This window comes from Hippichthys cyanospilos, chromosome 2, assembly GCF_059441005.1.
Source record: "Hippichthys cyanospilos isolate Australia breed blue-spotted pipefish chromosome 2, RoL_Hcya_1.0, whole genome shotgun sequence".
In the NCBI taxonomy this organism is placed as follows: domain Eukaryota; kingdom Metazoa; phylum Chordata; class Actinopteri; order Syngnathiformes; family Syngnathidae; genus Hippichthys; species Hippichthys cyanospilos.
Window position 1 is genome coordinate 30,330,386 of NC_142370.1, and position 20,241 is coordinate 30,350,626.

At 39.6% G+C, this 20,241-nt stretch overlaps 2 protein-coding genes across 6 annotated transcripts in view; both read right to left on the bottom strand.

Annotated features, from left to right (window-relative positions):
- tns2a (tensin 2a) overlaps nt 1-14,403 on the bottom strand; it is a 53,655-nt gene extending 39,252 nt beyond the window's left edge. For 4 of the 5 annotated variants that reach the window (XM_088408284.1, XM_088408282.1, XM_088408283.1 and 1 more), the window contains exon 1: nt 14,260-14,403. In XM_088408284.1, the coding sequence (XP_088264410.1) occupies nt 14,260-14,388 (129 nt within the window). In that variant the 5' untranslated portion in view covers nt 14,389-14,403. Of the gene's footprint in view, nt 1-6,359; nt 6,502-14,259 lie in introns of those variants that run through there. The other variant, XM_088408285.1, reaches the window with a different exon arrangement.
- Nucleotides 14,404-17,722: 3,319 nt separating this feature from the next.
- LOC148428216 (PTB domain-containing engulfment adapter protein 1) lies at nt 17,723-20,215 on the bottom strand. Its single transcript, XM_088408874.1, has 7 exons — nt 20,065-20,215; nt 19,905-19,984; nt 19,685-19,756; nt 18,754-18,852; nt 18,542-18,679; nt 18,371-18,475; nt 17,723-18,300 (listed from the first exon to the last, which is right to left on the bottom strand). Exons 2-7 carry the CDS (start codon nt 19,947-19,949, stop codon nt 18,232-18,234), a joined length of 528 nt encoding a protein of 175 aa, XP_088265000.1. The 5' UTR covers nt 19,950-19,984; nt 20,065-20,215; the 3' UTR covers nt 17,723-18,231.
- Nucleotides 20,216-20,241: the final 26 nt, after the last annotated feature.

Below are 20,241 nucleotides of genomic sequence, written 5' to 3' on the forward strand. Positions count from 1 at the left end.
GTGACCTTAGATTAGGTCGCAGATGGTCGGTGACTATGACATAGGACACACATATGTGATTTTCCCGTAGTTTGACATTCAAGAAGAAGACTTGCTTATTAACTGAATCAGTGATCATCGATTCATTGATTCAAATGAACCATGACTCATTTTGTGACATCATCCATCCACCCATCTATCCATTTTCTTTAGCCTCTTATCCTCACTAGGGTAACTGGCCACTTTACCCCATTTACACATGCACCTTACAAATCCTGCACAGCGCAGGAAAGCTGCTAAATACATCATGTATATATACAGTTTCTTCCACTTCATCTACTCCGTAATATGCTCAGAATTTGAATCAATTCATTTATTAGAGCTTCATTATCACTGCCCTTAATGCTCTATTACTGTTTTTTCTTTCTTTTGTTTTACTGCCTACTTTATTGTTTGCTCGATTGTGGAATGTACAACTCTTGAATCTTGGCTTGCTGGTGCCTATCCCAGCCATCTTTGGGCATTATGCATGGGACATCCTGAACCGGTTGCCAGTCAATTGCAGGGCCCATAGAGACAAACAACCATCCACACCAAAGGACAATTTAGAGCGTCCTATGCATGTTTTTGGAATGTGGGAGGAAGTCGGAATGCCCGAAGAAAACCCATGCAGGCACAGGAAAAGCATGCAAACTCCACTCAGGAATGCCGGAGCCGGGATTGAACCTAGGACCTCTGAAGTGTGAGGGCAGACATGTTAACCAGCCTTCCACCTCGCCACTTGACATTATTTATATTCAATTCTTAGCCACTTGAAACATAACAATAGTAAAAGATTATTTTTCGCTTTTGGACTTGAAATGTCATGCAGCAGAATCACCAAAATTTACTAGGGGTTCTTGTGTTGATACAACGAGCTGGTCTATGACAGAAAATGGGACGACACCCTAGGGTCAACGGTAGGGTGTACTTTGTCACATAGCATCCAGAATCGAGTGTTTATGCTATCCTAAAAAAATTTGAACTTTTGACAGTGGTGGAGAATTGACAAGCTACCTTGATTAGAGGGCCCAACATATGGATTTTTGGAGTTATTGATTAGTTAAAGGTCAGCAGTACATTGCCAAGACATCAAGTCTCGCTGTAGCTTTAATGCTATGTATTGTACAGTAGTCAAGCTAAAACAACTGTTTTCCTGTGAAAAAATTGTGACTGTACGCATTCATTGGTGTGTTTGTTATATCATGCTTATGTAAGTTCCACCCTCCATTGAAACTTTGTCACATGGGTTGCTATCAGGATGCCAGCATCATTTACTGGCATCCACTCCAGTTATTACATGCGTGTTAATTCATGTGTGTGTGTGTGTGTGTGTGTGTGAGTGTGTGTGTTCACTGGGTGGGACAGGCAAGGAAGGGAACAGAGAGTGCCTGTTCCTGAGGTGAGGTCAGTGCACCGCCACGGAGCACTTCCGTTCCTGAGTTCCCCTGCTGTTAGCACACAAACAACTACACACACACAAACAGAAAAAATGGTCCCAAAGGAGCAGCGTTGACAGCCCAGCTGCATTCGTTCGTGTTTACCGGCAAAATACAACATCTGCTTTGCTTTAAAAATGCGAAACGTGTGCGCTGAAGTGGGCCCACCAAGAAGATGGCATCAGGCAGCTTTCAGGAAAACAACTGCTTGCTACTTGGAGATGAATTTGGACGTCATCTGCAGGACGTATCGGAGAAATCTGGTCTTTCAAACGCTTGTACTGAAATAGCTGGAGTGCCTGCCCGCCTGGCATGTTTGGAATTAAACACCCAAGTGAATCTTTCATCTGCAAATTTCCAAAAATGTGCGCATAAGCGAGCCATTGTAAATCCTGCCAAATTGTAACGTGATACCATTGTTACTTTAGCTGGCCAAAGAATCGCCACTTTCAAACAGACTACAAAGAAGCACTATCATGTCTGAGCCAGAGGGTAAGCAGAGCTGCAGTGCTGGTCTCTCACAGCTGAGATATACTTGAATGTTCGGCGAAGTTGCCGATGTGTCCACTAGATTTTGGATCAGATCAGCTTGATTGTAATCGGTCGATATTTGCCATTTTATGCAAGTTTTTGTTTTATCTGCTCAAAATTTCACTTTATCTCTGATCAGTAGTTGAATACCTTCTAGAGCACAGGTGTCAAACTCTGGTACTCAAGCACCGGAGTCATTTGTGTTTGTCAGATTCCGTTCCCCAGAACACCTGTTTCAAATGATTAGCTCATCAGCAAGTTCTGCAGAAGCTTGAAAATTATCCTAATCAATCATTCAAACCAGGTGTGTTTGGGAGGGAAGCAGTGAAAACGAGCAGGATACCGGCCCTCAAGGACTGAACTTTGACACCTATGTTCTAGAGCTTATTTTCCACCAGGCACCAACAATCTTCTGGATGTTTGACTTGGACTAAATCTGGTCCGTCTGTCTTAGACTTGATTTAGTCCAGACATAGTTGTTGAAAACTGAGTTGTGTTATACCTTGTCTAATACGGTCCAAACTTAGTCCAGAAATATTCGTTCATTATTGGGTTATGTTTGGCCTGTCCAAACTTATCCCGAAAACAGTCAGTGAAAATTGACTACTGTACAGCCTATTCAACGTGGTCCGAATTTTGTCCAAAATGCTGTAGTCCTTCAAAAATCTCAATTAAATATACAATTATGACAAGAAATATTTATTGAGTGCGGTTCTTCCCTTATCCAATGACATCGAATATTACTTCAAAATTATTAAAGATGTCTTTTAAATAACTTGAAAAAAAGCCATTCACTTTCCAAACAAATTTAAACTGTTAAAAGATCCTTTTACCAACTTTTCAACTGTCACTTTTCAACTAAAATCAGATGTGTTGAATGGACAGACAGAAGTGAAGTCTGAAGCAGTCTAACAGCCTGTTAATACTCGATCTAGTTCAGCTGCAAATGAAGTGACTTTCGATGAAAACTAAACCACTGCTCTTCATTCTAAATCAATGGAGTGATGACATTATATAAGGGCGTATTAGCAACAACTCTTTGCGACTTTTACAAGCAGTGCACTAGTGGCTGTGAGTGACTGAGCGGTGTGGAGAGGTAATTATGTAGGGGGGATGCCAGTGGATACAAATGACGGTGAGACCACACAGACTGCACCTGGCCCTTTAAGAAAACATTCAATGTATTGTGAGGAATTGGTGGGGGGTAGGGGGGTGCTAATCCTACTTAGTGAAATTCACTTATGAGGGGGTTTTCCAGTCCCTAATACCCGTGAAAAATAAGGGAACACTCTATATTAATATTCCGTTGTATGCGCTACATGCACTCATCGCCAAGTGTAATTCACCGACTTGGTAAGATTCGCTGCCTCCACAACAAACACAATCATGTTTTTTCTCTGTTCAAACGCCACTCGTCTTTCCCTTCAGACTTCGTACTTCTCGAGAACAAGTATCCACTCTAGCCGGAAGCCTCAAGCTCCACATCTCCAGTCACAACAGTAATAAAAGCCAATGGACCCTGTAGAAATAGAAGGGTGAACTGTGACTCAATTACATGAGACAGAACCACACCCTCAAAACAGTCATTTCAAGAGGAGGTATTTTCGTCATTCCAGTTGAAAATGTACTCCCTACTCCCCAAAAAAAGCAAAACATGCCTCTTTTAATGCTGCTGGATAAGTAGGTGAGAGTGGAAACCTGGAAAGAACAGCCACGTGGCAAAGAATCATCCAGCATCACAGTTACACCCTGTAAGGAACCCAGACACACATCATAATAATCTTTTCATTCACTCCTACTTTCACCCAGACATTCTCAATAAAAAAAAAACATTTTCTCAGTGCCATGTATCAAAAATGGTTTTAGAGTTTACTAATGACGTGCTATTGACGGAGGAAAGCTTAGTGGCACTGCGGACAATGTTATCTGCTAGCTGGTTGTTCTTTACGGTGTAAAACAGGATGGGGATTTTGACAAGGCATGATAATTCAGAGCCAACGCAAACAAACAACATTAATCATGTCGACATGCAGACACACACATACACACACCTGCAAGACGTCAGGAGCGGTCCCACGCTTAAAGATGTTGAAGATGCCGAATGCATTATGGGTAATTTGCTTCTTTCACAGATTGTTTTAATGTTATGTTTGGCTTTAGCCTGACCCTATGAGTGACGTGGATTATTGACTGTGAATTATTACAGTATTCTGCGACCCTAGCGAGCATGAACAGTACAAAAAGATGGATGGACGTTTGTCAATTCATATGGACCCATCACAATTGTCCCAGCAATCAATTAAAAAAACAGCAGCAGGTTAGTCAATGTTATTTTAAAGTAGGTTTGACGGTGCCATGTCCCAAGACATAGAGCTGACAGCAACACAAATAATAACATGTGCTCAGGAAATTAGTCTGAATATAATCTTATGAGACGTGTTTATTTATTGCCAATTCTTGAATTAAACCACAGTATTGCGTTAAAACATCTGGGAAAAGGAAGAGGAAGTCGGGCAGACAAGGAAATTACTAAAAAAAAAAAAAAAAAAAAGACAAGTTATTAGCCATTTAATTACATGCATAATGTGTATAATTTAATAAATTGTATTTAAATATTCAACACAAAATACATCTGGGAACAGGAACCTGAAGTCAGGCAGACAGACATTCAGGAAATGACTGCAAAACTTAGAAGATTGAAAGGCTAATGTAGCATTTCAATCGCTGTACATTCAATTTTAGTGAAGGGAGTCGAGTTTATTACCAGCTGACTCGGGCCTTCCTGTGTGGGGTTTGCATGTTCTCCCCTAGCCCGGACAAAACGCACTTGGGCTCCGTTCTCACATGAGCATTGCTGTACTCCATATGTTTAGAACATGTGTCTGGCTTCAATTATGACAAAAAAGACTCTGAGTGCGTATAGATTTTCTACACATGTCAAATTGTGGTTTTGGACGATGACGGTGACTCACAGACGCTATTCACAAAAAAAAAAAAAAAAAGATTCTCTTTTACTACGATTGTGAATCAATATAAAATTGATTTTATAATTTAAAAAAAAAAATTGTTTACAGTCTGCTTCATCACATCATCAACACACCCGATCCTCATTAAAAAAAAAAAAAATCCTATTCAATCTATGAATGAGTACGAGAAACCGAGCCAGCCACTAACTACTTGGTGCATTCAAATGCTGTGGGACATTTCAAACTCAAGGCAGAAAAAAGGTCCATGCATGCATTTAAACATTGATAACTATAATTACCGAATCTACATAAATAAAGGCTTTCTATGTATTTATAAAATATATTAAGCTGACATACACTAAGAAGATTGAAGGGTTTGAAATGGCTAAAATTTTACAATTACAATAAATGCTCCATCAAGTCATTTATGGTTTCAATACATATTCAACAGGCCTTCTGCCTTTTATTCTAGTGGTTCGTATGTCAATGAATGAAAATAAGGAATCAGTGCTGGTCCATGTGCCATTATTGTGGGGAAAAGGCACTTTCCTTACACTTCATGAAGACTTCAAATAATTTCATAATAATAATAATTTCACAATAATAATCTCTCAATTTGTCTTGCAACACAGACTAGAGTAGATCATGAGAAATGCAGATGTAAAAAATGAAGAAATCATTGATAATCCTATCATTTTGAACCAAAATTGTTTTAAATTCAGAATTGAAGCAGAATCAAATAATAAACACAAAAATCTGAATGGAATTAACCAGTGAGACAATCAAAGATTCCTACTAAATACACTGATTCTTGTTCAGTGTTTTATGGAATGCATCCACGATCTGATGTCACTTCTTCGGTTTGAGTTCACTTCAAATTACTTAACTTTATCTATCTGTGCTGGCAAGACATGTTGACAGACAAGCAATTAAGTGTACTTCCGCTATATGTCAAAGGGTGCATAATTAAGCTTTTTTTTCTAATATAAGATTACAGGTTTGGAAACACTGTCTCAATAGACCGTACACGCACATGCACTAGCAAGTTTCCTGCTACTGTAATCCTTTAACTGTGTGACATTAACAAAAAATGACTTGCTGTGACGCAGTAACCCTGAGGGGGTGAGGGGTGAGGGGGTGGGGTGGGGGCAGACTACTTAATGCATCATATGACCTTCTCCCGAAGACGCGCGTCATTGAAATGAAGTTTAATGCAACAAGTCATCGGAATTTGACAGAAGTTTTTTTTTTCCTCGATCTTCTTCGGGCATTCAAATAATTCCAGCAACTTGAACTGAACTTAAGGTTGACGCGGAAAACATGCCACCCAATCCAAAAAGCGCATCACTCATCCGACACACAACAGCGTGCACTTCTCCCTCTCCGTCACACTAGTTGCTCTTACCTTGCTCACTTTCCCGCTAAACATTCTCGCAGTGGTCTAAGTTTCAACGGGGGCCCCTCATGCCAAAGCGAGCTTCCACGAACACGGCCACAGACTTTTGCTCTTGCTACTATGAGCTCAATTGTTTGCTCTGCTCGGGTCCTCCCTCAGTGTGTGTGGTGGTAGTGGGAGGCGAGGGGCTGCAACAATAGGGCGGGGCCACAAGCAGCTCGAGGCATTTGGGGGCGTAACATTACCGCTACACGCTTTCCCATTGGTCGTTTTGGGGACTGCGAGCATCAGAAGAAGTCGCAGGTACAGTACTACAGTATTAATGTATGTATACACACACGCACACACACACACAAGTGTTTGTATTTTTCTATCATAGTGGGGACATCCCATTGACATAATGCATTTCCTAACCCAGTCTGAACCATCACAACAGATTGCCTAACGCTTCCCCTCACCTAAACCAAAATCAAATCCAAACTATACTCTAAAAGCAAGGCTTGACCCTCAAAAAGAGGTCTGAACTCATGCAAAAGGTCCCCAAACAGACAGTAAAACATGGAATTTGGTCCCCTACCATCATAAAAACAAATGACACATTTTTTTCTATTTCTTTTTTTTTCTAATCCTAACTATCACAAAAGATTGCCTAACTCTAACGCTTACCCTAACCTAAACCAAAATCCCATCCAAACCTATCCTCTAAAACCAAGTCTTGATGCAAAAAAAGAGATTTGAACTTGTGGAGAAAAATAGGTTTGAACTAGTGCTAGAGGTCCCCATAAAGACAGTAAGACCTGGGATTTGGTCCCCCACTATGTAGCAAAAACAAGGGTCGCAAACACACACGCGCACACCTACATGCACACACACACCTGCGCACATTGATACATATATACATACAAAGGTTAAAAATCCTGTCCAGAAGCAGAAAGTAGTTCATTTTTCCTCCCTTCAACTATGCTGCATGTACAGTATGTCAGACATACATCGATAAAGTGACTTGATTGAAAATGTAATAAAATGCATACCCTCAAAATATGTATTGGGCTACTCTGAGGACATTTCATGAGTACTAAGCCTTCTGAAGAAGAACAAGAGGCAAACAGCTAAAAATGTAATTCAATTGTAAAGTTTATTGAGGAATCACTAATTGTTGTCTAATCTGTTGTCTGTTTAGCCCGGAAGTTTGAAACTAAAAATAGTTTGAATTTAAATTAAGTCCTTTAGTAAATGTGCATTACACCACCCATGTTTCTCCGTGAAAAAAATGTAAACAAGTGATTAGAAAGTAGTGCTGAGAAGCTGCAATACAAGCGTGTTTCTCAGTGTGCTAGTACTGCCATCTAGCGGTAGAAATCCGACAACGGTATGGCAGTAAGGCAGTTGGGCGCCTCTGCAGCCTTAACTTCCATATGTGTTACTTTATATGCATGCACACGTAACCGTATCCCTTCCAATCAGGAGGACGTGACCGCCGTTCTGAACATAAAGTATGTGCTAATGCAATCCATGCCTCTTGCTAATACGTTTGGAATGTCTATTTTTTTTGGTAGGTTTTTTTTCTTTCTCTTGTTCGGAATTTATTAGACATTTTTTGGAACTTATAAGGGAGTTAAAAAGGGTGGTGTGTCGAAATGGACTCATAATGAAAGGTAATATTGTACTGAAATAAATGTAGTGGGCAGCTTTTAGCAAAAAGAACTTGAGCAGTAATAGGCAAATGAATCCTCATGAACCAATTATGATATTCTTTTTTGGTTCTCAAGATTGGCACTGTTTCTTTAAAAATGCATCAGTAATTTAATTCCTTGCCATTGCACTAGTCTTTAGTTTTAAATCAAGCGCACCATCTTAAGCAATGAAAAAAAATAAACCACCAGTGCATGCATCTATTCTCCCATCAATAATAGTATTTAATGATTTAACTTGCACTTCGACAATGAACCTTGAAACTAAAGTGTTGACTAGAGGTACACAATATATCGACAAATGTCCTTGTACAGTCTATAATGGGTTGGTTAAAAAAAAAGAAGCTGTATCTAATTAAGCTAATTTGGGTGACGATAGCCACTAGATTGGTAAGAATTTGAGCAAAATTTATTTGCTTATAGTCATACTCGAGTTTACTTGAGTTATGCTCCTTTTGGTGAGGGGGTGTGTCACTCGTTATAAATAATGAGGCGCGAGAGACAGGAAACCTACTTGGCTTGGAATTAGCCCGTGGATTGGTCACCAAAGTGGGGGATGGAGCTACAGTTGGGCATGGAAAAGTGGGTGAGCTAGAATAATTCTAGATGTCGAGAGAAGCTAAAAAAGAAAGCCATCACCATTTCGGATGTGTTGGTGTGCTTTGTACAAATGAGGCAACGTGTACCAGTAGTGGACGAGACTAAACGACAAAAAGGACAAAGTAGGGGCCCACAGGAAATGAGGGAAGGGAGAAGAGGAGGAGCCTAGAGAAGCGGGGCTGGATTGTGTAAAAGAGCATTAAGCCAGAGTGCTGATAAAGTGCAGCTGTTGAAGAGCAACAAAGCATGAGGGACGATTAGCTCACGTGTTTCTGTTTATCTTACGCTTTTTTTTTTTTTTTGGTCTTTCCCCTAATGAAACCAAAGTAATTCTCAGCATAATGGACTCTCCAAAGGTGGTGACCACAGAACAGCATCGATGATTGAAAAAGTAAAATGTGACAACCATTGAGCCTTAAATAGACCAGTCTGCCAAATAAAAAAAAGATAGGCCTGGTCAGTATTATATCCCCTCAAGAAAAAAAATCTGATCTATACCAGTCACCAAACCTTGCCTTTTCCAGTTACACCCTGGAGTGGTGACCAATCAATCACGAATTAGCAAATAATAATTCACAAAACAATCATTCACGCTGTTAACAAGTAAAAATTGCTGCCAGCGCCATCAGGTGACCAAAACACATAACAGATGCAGAAAAGAAGAAGAAACACTACAACAAGGTGTCCAAACTGCTGCTAGGGGACCATTTACAAACCATAGTCCAGATTTAAGCGCCCCTCAGCTTACACTAAAAATGACATTTTCTAATAAATTAGTTTTATATATTTCAGCGCTGGGCAGCTCGTGAAAAAGGGGTTAGCACGTCTGCCTCACTATTCAGAATCCACCTTGCTCTTGCTTTCCTGTGTGGAGTTTGCATGTGCTCCTCGTGTCTTACTCTCCAAAAAAAACATGCATGGCAGGTATATTGTACACTCTAAATTCTCTTTTGGTATGATTGTTCCTGTTTTATTTCAGAATGTAGAGATGGGCTTGGGGTATTTTATAGTGGAGTGGCCCTTAGAGGGGAAAAAAAACAAGTTTGGACACCCCTACACTAGAGCATATTTTACAGAAATGTTTAAGATATAAAACACTAAGGATAAACACATTTGGAAAAAAAATGTGGGAAAAAAAGTGCCTTAAAATGCTTGGGTCTGCTGTAAAACATGAATTCCTGCAAATATATCGGTTTTGTGTTTGCTGTGTACAACATTTTTGGCTGGTGGTGTGCTATGAGACTATTCTAACGTAGAAAATGTGCCTTGGCTAAATTAAGATTGTGAAACACTGTTTTGGAGACTGCAAAAGTTAAAAGGTTTATTTGTCTGCCTTTTCCCCCCATCGTCTAAAAAAAAAAAAAAAAAAACAAGACTTCTAGAGTTGGGTCCAGATGATTGTTTTGAAACCACAGGAATCTAGCCTACAGTAATACAACAACCACACTCGAAGTTGAATCCACCTTGGGGTTTTTTTTTTGTTGCTGTTGTCTTTGCGAACATGCCTGAGAGAGAATTTATTCAGTATGTTTTCAACTGAAGTCATTCTATATTTACAAATAGCTGATCCCTCAGTGTTCCTTCCTGCTTTGGGTGTGGTTAAAGTGAATGCCAGCGGTTACAGGCCGCAACCTAGGTCAATTTAAACTGTGTTGTTCACATGAAAATTATTGAAGGAGGTAGATAAAAGTGATATAATGTCAAGGCTTGTTTGTTTTTCTACTAGTAAAAAAAAAAAAAAGAAGCTACAATGGCTTTTATTCAAGTTTTCAGCGGTGGCCACATTTAATGAAAGATGAGCAACAACATGAGAATGTCAGTTGAGCATGCTAGCATGGTATTCATTTCCAAGGATTTGTTATGAGGCTTTTGAGTGTCATACAAAGTTAGTTGGTTTGTTTGACATGTTTGGGAACTTGGCCGGTCATGCTGTCCCATGCTAGGCTTTCTGTTGAACTGAAGGAGTTTGCTTTTACACACTCTGATTGCACCTGACAATTTGGTGGCTGAAAGTAGAAAATTAGACGAGCAGGAAGCAGGTGTAAGTTATTTCAAGGACAGGCACTTGTTCAGACCTCTTTTTGAGAGTCACGATTTGGTTTTAGAGTAAAGAACTGAATAGGATTAGGGTTGAGGTGGTGGTAAGGGTTAGGGTTATGCAACCATGTTATGTTAATGAATGTCCTCACAAGTATAGTGTGTGAACTGTGTGTCTTTTAATGCGATGATTCTAAAGGAACAGAATTGAGACAAGCCACTACAACTGGCCAGAAAGCAACTCAGCTGTGCTCACACCCACAACGGCACAAACACTGCTTTCAAATTGCATGCATTTGCTGAAATAAATAAGAAACAAATAATTAAATAAAGAAAACTCTCCCTATGAACATAGCTCTTACTTTGCCTTGCGCTGGACTCTAAGATAGGAACCTAGGCAGCAAATATTTAATCAAATATTGTAAGGAAAAATACACATTAATGTATACATAAACACGCTAACGCTTATCTAGGCGTCAAGACTACGTGCTCACCATTCCATACCAATACTGTATGAGATGATCAAAACCCGTTTTGGACGGAACAAAGATGGATGTCACCACATGTAAAAAGAAGTGACAGCTTAATGACTTTTGCTGTGCTTGTTATGTGCATTGATTTGTCTCCCCCAAGGGTTGTGTCATCCAGTGGAGCTTTGTGTGTTGAACGGAACCATATGGATACTAACAAGAAGCAGTTAAATAACTACTGAGTCCCACTGTTCATCACATTTTTGTTTTGGTGTAATTCTGCTACTCGGCGATGAGCACATTTGGCTATTATTAAGTGGTGGACTGCTGTTGAATAATGATGATGATACAATTTGCAATGACTAAACAAAAGATGTTTCTACAATCGGGATTACAGAATGGGTCTCAAACCTTACGAACCGTAATCAACTTGACATCACTAAACATTGAAAGGATTGAGTCTGGTAATAACAAAAGTGTGATGATGGCAAAAGAGAAATACGACTAAAATGGAATTAGCTACTTTGTGGCTGTAGCATAGCAATGAGGTATGACTTAAAGGAGGCTTTGCCGTATGAAATGTAATTGCACATTCAAGGCACTAGGTGGTGCAGTGACGCTGTCATCGTCAAAGTCTGAGTAATAAACTTTGTAAACGTTTGTTTTCTAAATCACATTAATGACTGGGATTTAGAAAAAAAATCTGGAAATCTAATAGATTTTACTTATGGTTAAATGTTTCGGATATTGGTGCTCCGGTGTTGATGTTTCAGGACAATTTACATTTATTATAATTTATTAATTTGTTTTTCAGCATCAAATGGATCAGTTGATCAAAAAAGTTTCTAGTTTATACCTGGATTCATTTTATTTTTATTTCAGGCACTTTGATGCACTTATTTCTTTCTGTTTCAGACTAACCTGTACCTTGTAAGACCCTTCTAAAAATATGGTTTATATTTCGATATTACAATATATTATTTATCATTGTATTATCGTATTATTATTTGTACTGTTTTTGTTAATGTCTTATACTTTTATTTATACTGTTTTGTATAGATAATGATCTTATTTAGAATGGATGGGGGTGAGCGGTGGGGGTTGTCTTTTCTGGGGGGGGGGGGGGGGGGGGGGTGCAAAAAATAACTGAGAAACACGGTTTTAAATTGCGTTACACAACACACTGACAATGGGTCCAAATTTGAGCATTTTGCTTTCTAGGGAGAATCCATCCAAATATGTAAAATTTGTTTTATCATACATAGTTTTATGACCAAATATTTACAGGAAGCCACAGTATGTGAACTGCAAATTCACACACCCCAAACCATGAGACAAACAAGTGCATTAAAAAGCAAAACCTCCATAAATAGAAGAGACAACATCTCTTAGTGGGATCGGGCTGCTTCCCACAGACATTTATTCTAGCAGGGGTCATTTGCCGCCAGTTGACGTGGTCCAGAGGGCGCCGCATTCCCACAGTGCTCGCCATGTGATTTCGGCCCCGCAGGGACATGTGGTGCAACCAAGCATGCGTATTTAAATATGGAGCGCAGATGGCAGAAAGCAAGCGTTTCGGAAGACAAAGACAGGCCCAAACACTTGAGAATGTGCTATATGTAAGTGACACATACAGTATGTAAATAGCAAACGTGTAATTAAATTAGTGAGCGATACGCACTGACTATTCGCTATTTGACATTATTCATCCAACAGCCAAACTGCCTCATTGTGCGTTGTGAGTGTGTCACTGCATTACAGTGTTGACAACGTCACGCATTACAAGTGTTTTCCAATCGAAACAAAAGACCCATGTCATCATCATCAAAATCAAGTTACAATGCCAAATATTGATCTGAATTTTGACCTCTTGGACGACTGTCATCCTGCCTTTACATTTGTTATTGATTTAAAATACAATTAAAATCATTCAATCACACCAGCAAGTGTTTCTGTCATCAAATATAATTCAGTCACATGTTTTTGTAAATACTGTAAACTAATCTTTATTGGCATAATAATGTACATCTTTTTGTCATTTAATGAAGGTAATTTGGTCATGTCTTTTGGGAAACATAATAAAATACATCAATGAATAGATTAATGCAGTCTTCAATTTCATAACTTCATTATGTGACTTATATAAACAGTACATATGTATCCTCAATTTAAAAAAAATATATTTTTGTCTTCAATTACCAAAACATGCAATATTGTGAACTAAAAAGTTAATATCCAATTAAAAATGTTGTTGTAAAGTTCAGTTCAATTCCTTGAATTTTTTTAACAAGTTTATCACTAAAGATAGCTTAGTCACAGCTGTTTATATAAACAATGAGGATAATTTGGTCACATATACGCTTGTGCAAACACTGAGAGTCATGCGGGCTTCAAATTCATAATTTTCATCATCACTGTAGATAATTTAGTCACATATTTGTTGATAAATATTGAAAATAAGTTGGTCACATGCTCGCTTGCGTAACTGTGGTTTTCAAATTCATGGTTTCCGCCATTAATGAAGATATATTATTCACATACCGTTTATGTTTATGAATGATGATAAATTAGGCTTTATAGACAACTTACAACACAGGTGTCAAATTCAAGATCTAGCCCGCCACATCATTTCTTGGCGAAATGCTAATTATGACTTCAAGTTTCTGGCTGATATAACAGATTTGAAAGTTATTTTGAAATTTTACACGTTTTGTCACCAATAGCCCTTTTGAACAGTTTTTAGTGGCCTCTGATTTCAAAATGTGAGACAACCATACTGAAGACGTATTTGACTTCACAGTCACAACGGCCCTTCGACAGACGATAACTACAATACGGTCCATGATAAAAATGAGCTTGACACACCTGACTGCTGTTGTTTTCATCACTTATTTTGAAAACACTGAAAATACTTCCTTCATAACTTCATAACAGAGAGAAATTTGGGTCTCATATCTGCTTTTCGGTTTTAATGAATTTTGAGGAAAAATAAAGGCACAGTAAGTTTTCATGAATGATTTAGTCTTCAGTTAGTAAACATGAGGTAGTTTAGTCTCGTGTGTGAGTCCCTCACACAACTATGAAACCATAGTGTGATAGTCGCACACTAACCTTCATCAGCCTCATCCTGCTGCTGTCACTCCTCTCCAGGCTCCGACTCCTCTCAGACGGACTCCTGACCACCGGCACCGCTTGCACCACGTCCCCCCCACACCAGTCCGAGCTCAGGACGCAACCCATGTAGGACGTTGGGTCCTGACTTCACGGATGCGTCCCCCCCACCCCACCCCACTCCTATCAGTCTCTGGTCCTCGTCTTCCCGGTCCCCGCAAAGCCTCTCCAGCGGGCTCCTCAGCGGGTGTTTTTCTCAGCTAGAACTTGCGGAGATGGAGGCCCGTCCCCTTTTCCTGGCTCTCGTACAGCCTGGCTCAACTTGCTCGAAGGGACAGAGAGGATATGCACACCCCCCCCTTTCCTTTCCAAGTACACTCTAAAAACGCCTCTTACTCAACTCCATGCTGGCACGTGCGGACTCATTATTTGTCTTTTCCCACGCACGCTAACCTACTTGACTTATTCCTTTTACTCTACAGTATCCATCTACACTTTCTTAACTCTTTTCCATCCCAACAAGAGCGCTCCCTTTCCTTCTCCTACCCGCCCTGTCTCTGCCGCTCAGCTAGGTTACCTCACTCTTATATATACAATTACCTCTCTGTTCTTACCCCCCCTCCTCCTCTCATCTCATCTCCTTGAGCTTCCTGCCCCCAGATGCAGGCGGCCGCCTCTCCTCGGCCGGCTCAGTCCCAAAGCACATTGTTGGTATTGTCTGGAAAACAAGCGAGAAAACCACAGCGCTGACGGCGGCTGATAGGATGCTCGTCACGCCCCTGACTCAGCCGCAGACTCTTGTTCACTGTGCTCAAGTATGTCAACAACGCGTGAGCCGTTCGGGAGAGAAAAAAAAAACTGAAAAGGGGAGCAAACTATTGCAGCACAGACAATGCTCCACACGTGTTTCTCTGGGTTTGATTATTTGGAAACCTCTCAGTTGAGTGTTGTGATGGTTGCGCATGAGCTCACGAGGCTTGCGCAAGAGGGAGCGGACCCCCTTAAAAGGCAAAATCTCCATGCACCTCCGCATGCCCCCTCCCTGTCCTTCACATCTTTGTTATTACAGGCATTTTGCCTGAAGAAAAGCCTTCCACCGTCGACCACAAATCCACCCCTGAGAGACCAGTAGATCCCCTAAATCCCTGCATTTTATAATCACCTCACCTTTGTTTACAAGTTTCAGCTTTCGGATATGAGCTCAGAATGCAGTGTTTACAACCGCAGTACATCCCTCCTCCTGGTTTTACATGCTGTGAAATTACCTCCATTTTAATCAACTGTGAAGATTCCTCACACGTACCCGGAGAAAACCTGACTTTCCACCTGCAAAATATGAAAAAAAGTAGCTGGCAAAGCCAACTCTGGACTTTTTTTTTCCCCTTTGGCTAAAGTGCCTTTTAACTGTAGCACGCAGCATACTTGGCAGGAATGGTCTACATGTAGTCTGGATGAACACAGATTAATGGTTTATTTCTGGAAGGTGGCGAAATGAGGAAATGGTGGAACAACAGAGTGGGAGATAAGGCGGATAGAAGAGTCGAGACAACACAAAATAAAATCCAAATATGGGAAAAGAGAGCGAGACTGGGGATGGCTGGGAAGAAGGAATCAAATATAAAGTTGATTCATCCTATAAGGGAAACTTCGGCACCATGGCTGCAAATTTGTTTTGGTTGGTTTGGCAGGGATGTGACTCTTATTGTGTGCGGCTTTACAGCATGTTTGTTGGGCCAAAAGCAACAGCAAAAATACGGGGTGTGTTGTGTCCACATGATGAGGGCTTAGAAAGCATAGTCATGTTATGACGGTCTGAGACCTCACACGTCTTCATGTTTGTGTTCAAGTTTATAGTCTTTGGCCAAAAAAAAACAAAACAATAACAATAACACAATTTAAATCACTGTATATTCTATTTAAATAGAAAGCGTATATAAATCCAGATTTCTTGGAATGATTATTGATACCAATCTTTGTTGGAAGTTTCATAGGAAGAAAAGAAAGAAAGAAAGAAAGAAAGAAAGAAAGAAAGAAAGAAAGAAAGAAAGAAAGAAAGAAAGAAAGAAAGAAAGAAAGAAAGAAAGAAAGAAAGAAAGTTAAAACTACAATGTCAAAATTTTAGGGCTGAATTAATGTACAAAACCGAGTCTAGGTCAGTCTGTTCAATCATCGGAAAAAAATCGGGGAGGAAGTTCATTTTAAAAGTCAGGTCAAGACTGGTTATGTTCAGAGCGATGTGATGATCTTGCAGAGAGAAAAATAGTCCACTTTGAACCTCTCTGTGAAGCATAAATCAGACTGTCAAAAGCGCAGCACAACTACAAAATATGGCAAGTGACGTACTAGGAGAAAGTACTTTAATACTTCAGAAGTCAAGTACAGATTTAGGAGCGTCAGCAAGGTTATTTTCTCAGATTTTGCCAAGCTTTTTGAGCACATTCATTTGATTCTGTTATGCATATTGTTTTTTGTTTGTTTGTTTTTTTACTGTCTAAATATCCTTATTAGTCCAACTGTGGAAAACGATTTCATCACATTATTTTGACAGTCAGTTACTACAAGGTTCTTGAGTTGTCTTCTCAAATTGTGTTTTTTGTTACCTCGTGACACAACAAATTATGATTTGGTAAGGTGCAGTGCAAAGTAAATGGAGAATTTGTTTTACCTGATGAATGTTTCTTGTTCCGAGGTTTTGTGGGGAGATTGCAGTTCTGGATATGGCTGGAGTTGGGCTGATTTGGTCAGAATTCATTTAAAGCACTTGATCCTTTCTATTTATATCCTATCATCGCGAGTTTGCTTCACAGGCCTGATTTGAAATGTGCTCCTGGTTATTACGTACTCCACCAATATAAAAATGTATACAACACATACACACTACCTACAGGCATTAGATAAATTACGATTAATCAAAATGTGTACAACACCCCACAAAAAAGTGTAGGATAAAGATAAAATACAAATATAAAATACATCAAACATATAAAATAGAAATGCTAAAGGATGACAAAGCTTCACTTCAAAATAAATGAAAAGAAAAACAAAATGCTAACTTCGATTCGTGTCACTGTATTTCAAGCTAGCTGACTGCTCTGGACTCGGCGATATGTCCACAATGGACAAAAATTACAAGACAGGAGTTAAACACTACTATTTGCTTGGATTTTGTGTACTTTGTGACTACTCAAATTCACCAGTAAAAGTTGTTGAACCAACTTACTGACAGCAGGTGCAGCAGCTTCGAAAGTGGTGCGTCTCAGACTTGATTACGTCATCAACAATGATCATGTAAATAAATTGTGTGTTCAATTATTCATATATAATCCAGTAGTTTTGATTTTTATATTTAAAAGGTAACAAAATTACTCACTCGCACAAAAAAATGGTCTGAGATACAAGTGGCATCCAAAACATATCAGTACTAAAATTAAAATTTAAAAAAAGAGGAAAAAAAGTCGATCCATTAATTTAAGTGTTTTTATTGGGTTTTTGCTAAGTGGGAGCAGGAGGGAATGTCATTATGGTTTTTTTTTAAATGTGTACCACTAGTATTTCTTAATTTAGTGGAAGCCTCTTTTTTTCCAACGAACCAGGACCTGAACCACGTCTACAATTTTCAGTATAAGTATGCTCATGCAAAAAAAAATAATCTTGGAAGGCACTTTTTATATAACAATCTAGAAGCGAACTACAACCTAACAAAAAGGACTGAATTTACTATCAAAACTATTCTAACATCCTTTAACTTTTCAACTTTAACTTTTATTTGCAAAACGTACACAATTCCTGTAAAAAAAAAAAAATGGTGGCTTGTGAGTTGGGATGCTGTGGGGAACCACTCTAATGTAGTGATGAGCAAATTGAGGTTCATGGACCACTTGATATGTATATTTTTTTGGGGATTCATCTAGATGGTTCTTGGTTTGAAGATGCAGTTGAATATTCACAGTTGTATTGCTGTTGCGTTGTCCTTTATAATTGGTTGTTTTTGTCTGCGAGCCTCTTCTTCAGCTCGGAATTCTCCTTTTGCAGCATTTTATTCTAAAAGTGACAAAACGGTGAGAATGCTGAATAGCAGTGGACATAGCGTACCACCAATATGGCTGCCCACCTTGTGCCTGAGGGCCTCCACTATCAGGTCTCGACTGCCTCGGACACCCTCTTCTTTTTTTGCCGCTCGGAAGACATCGCCAACGGCGGAGACTAGCACGTATGCCTGGGAACGAGTTTTAGAAGTTGGGGTCCACTCACCGTCCCGTTGTGTGAATGAACGCATCCTCACCAAAGTCTCGCTCTTGAACAAGTAGCAGTGGTACACGTCCACCGCAGGATGTTTGGCCACGAAGCCGAACACTTTGGACGACGATGGCAGGACGGCACAGAAGGAAATAGTGGGGAGGGGGCAGGTGTACAGAAGAAACTGACGAGAGAACAAAGTCATGTCACGTAAATTGACTTTTTAAGGTCCACGATAGCTTTGGGGTTGCTTCACACCTTGGTTTTGTTTTCCAATATGTCAATCCCACTCAGAGACACGAAGAGATGAACTTTGCTCTTCTTTGCAGCTTTTTCTGGGGAGTATGGGTCAGGGGTCTTGTGGATGACATGACAGTTTTACAGGTCATTTACCACAACACTATGTAGACCTTCAAATTTGAAAAAAAATTGAGAAATGCATTTAATTATTTTATAAGTGTTGCCTCGATGGGGGGAAAAAGTAAATCTTTGGCCTAGGAACTAAAGTATTTACAATGTAGAATATTTGTCGCAGAGGACTGGAGTTTGACGTCTGTGCTTTAGATCATTTCTTCTGAAATGGGGGTACAAGTGCCTGTGAAGGTGCAGTACGTAAATGCACTTCAGGGGGTACGTGATATTTTACCAGAGTTTCTGCTGGTATCGCAAATGTACTTTAATTTAATGTTTAATCATGTCGTGATGAGAGAAGTACATTTTTCTTTTCAAACTAAGATCAAATTAGTTGGAACATGAAACACCTTATTGCTCAGCAATATTTGCTTCTTTGTAAATGCTTTGATTTTGTTAAGTTTTATGAGGATGTGCATTGCAATTAATTAGGAAAAATGGATTGTCCTGGTTAGGGAGTACTCGGCGGAACAAAATATTTCACACAAAGACAGATTGAGAACCAATAACATTTGCTATGCACCTTGTGACGGACGGACGGGCGGACGGACAGATAGTTAAGCCTGGAATTTGAATAGGTATGCATGTACTTACTTTTTATAGTCAACGTACTCATAAAACTGTCAACTTCAACCGCAGTAACAATCATAAATGCAACCGCAGAAAATAATGTCAACCAATCAAAACGTTATTTTTTTTTATTTTGCAGCTTCTTAGTTTGCGCAGCTGTAGCTTTTGCAAGACACCATGTAAGGGGTTCTCTATAGTTTGTTCATACCTTGAGGCTCTGAGCTGCTTCCTCCAAGATATTTAGTCCGGTGGGGCGCACCACCTCCACTCGGCCAAGAAACTAGCGTACAACCAAACAGGATGATATATGGAAGTCAGGTTGTTTTATACCAGCCAGTTTCACTGCACTGAAATATTTTGTTTTCGATTGCACGTAACACTCCCAGCTGCCCAATTGCCACGCTCAACCACCAGCACCGACCACTTACCTTCACTGTGAACGAGATCTCATTGTCATCTTCTGGGTCACTCATTATTCCTGGTATCGGGCTCACCCAGGTGAGCAATTCTATACATTTTTATGGACACAAACAAGTGTATTTGAAAACATAAAGGCAACACAAATAATAGAAAAAAAAATGAGCTCACCACTTCAGAAGATGGTAGCAGACTTCCTTGAACGGATGGGAGTAAAGTCTGCTGGAGTTAATGAATAACTCAAGTCTTCCTTATGACCCGTTATCAGATATCGGCCGCAGATAAGACCACTGGCAATTTTAACAAATTATTTTTACATTGAATATGAATTCAAAAACGGACACAAAC

Bases quoted from the DNA above. Each gene is read 5' to 3' on its own strand.
- LOC148428216 (XM_088408874.1), bottom strand. From the start codon at position 19,949: ATGAGTGACCCAGAAGATGACAATGAGATCTCGTTCACAGTGAAG. The intron at 18,680-18,753 runs GTGTGAAGCAAC...TTCTCTCGTCAG, and splicing joins TATTGGAAAACAAAACCAAG to TTTCTTCTGTACACCTGCCC. The intron at 18,301-18,370 runs GTGGGCAGCCAT...TGTCACTTTTAG, and splicing joins TGGAGGCCCTCAGGCACAAG to AATAAAATGCTGCAAAAGGA.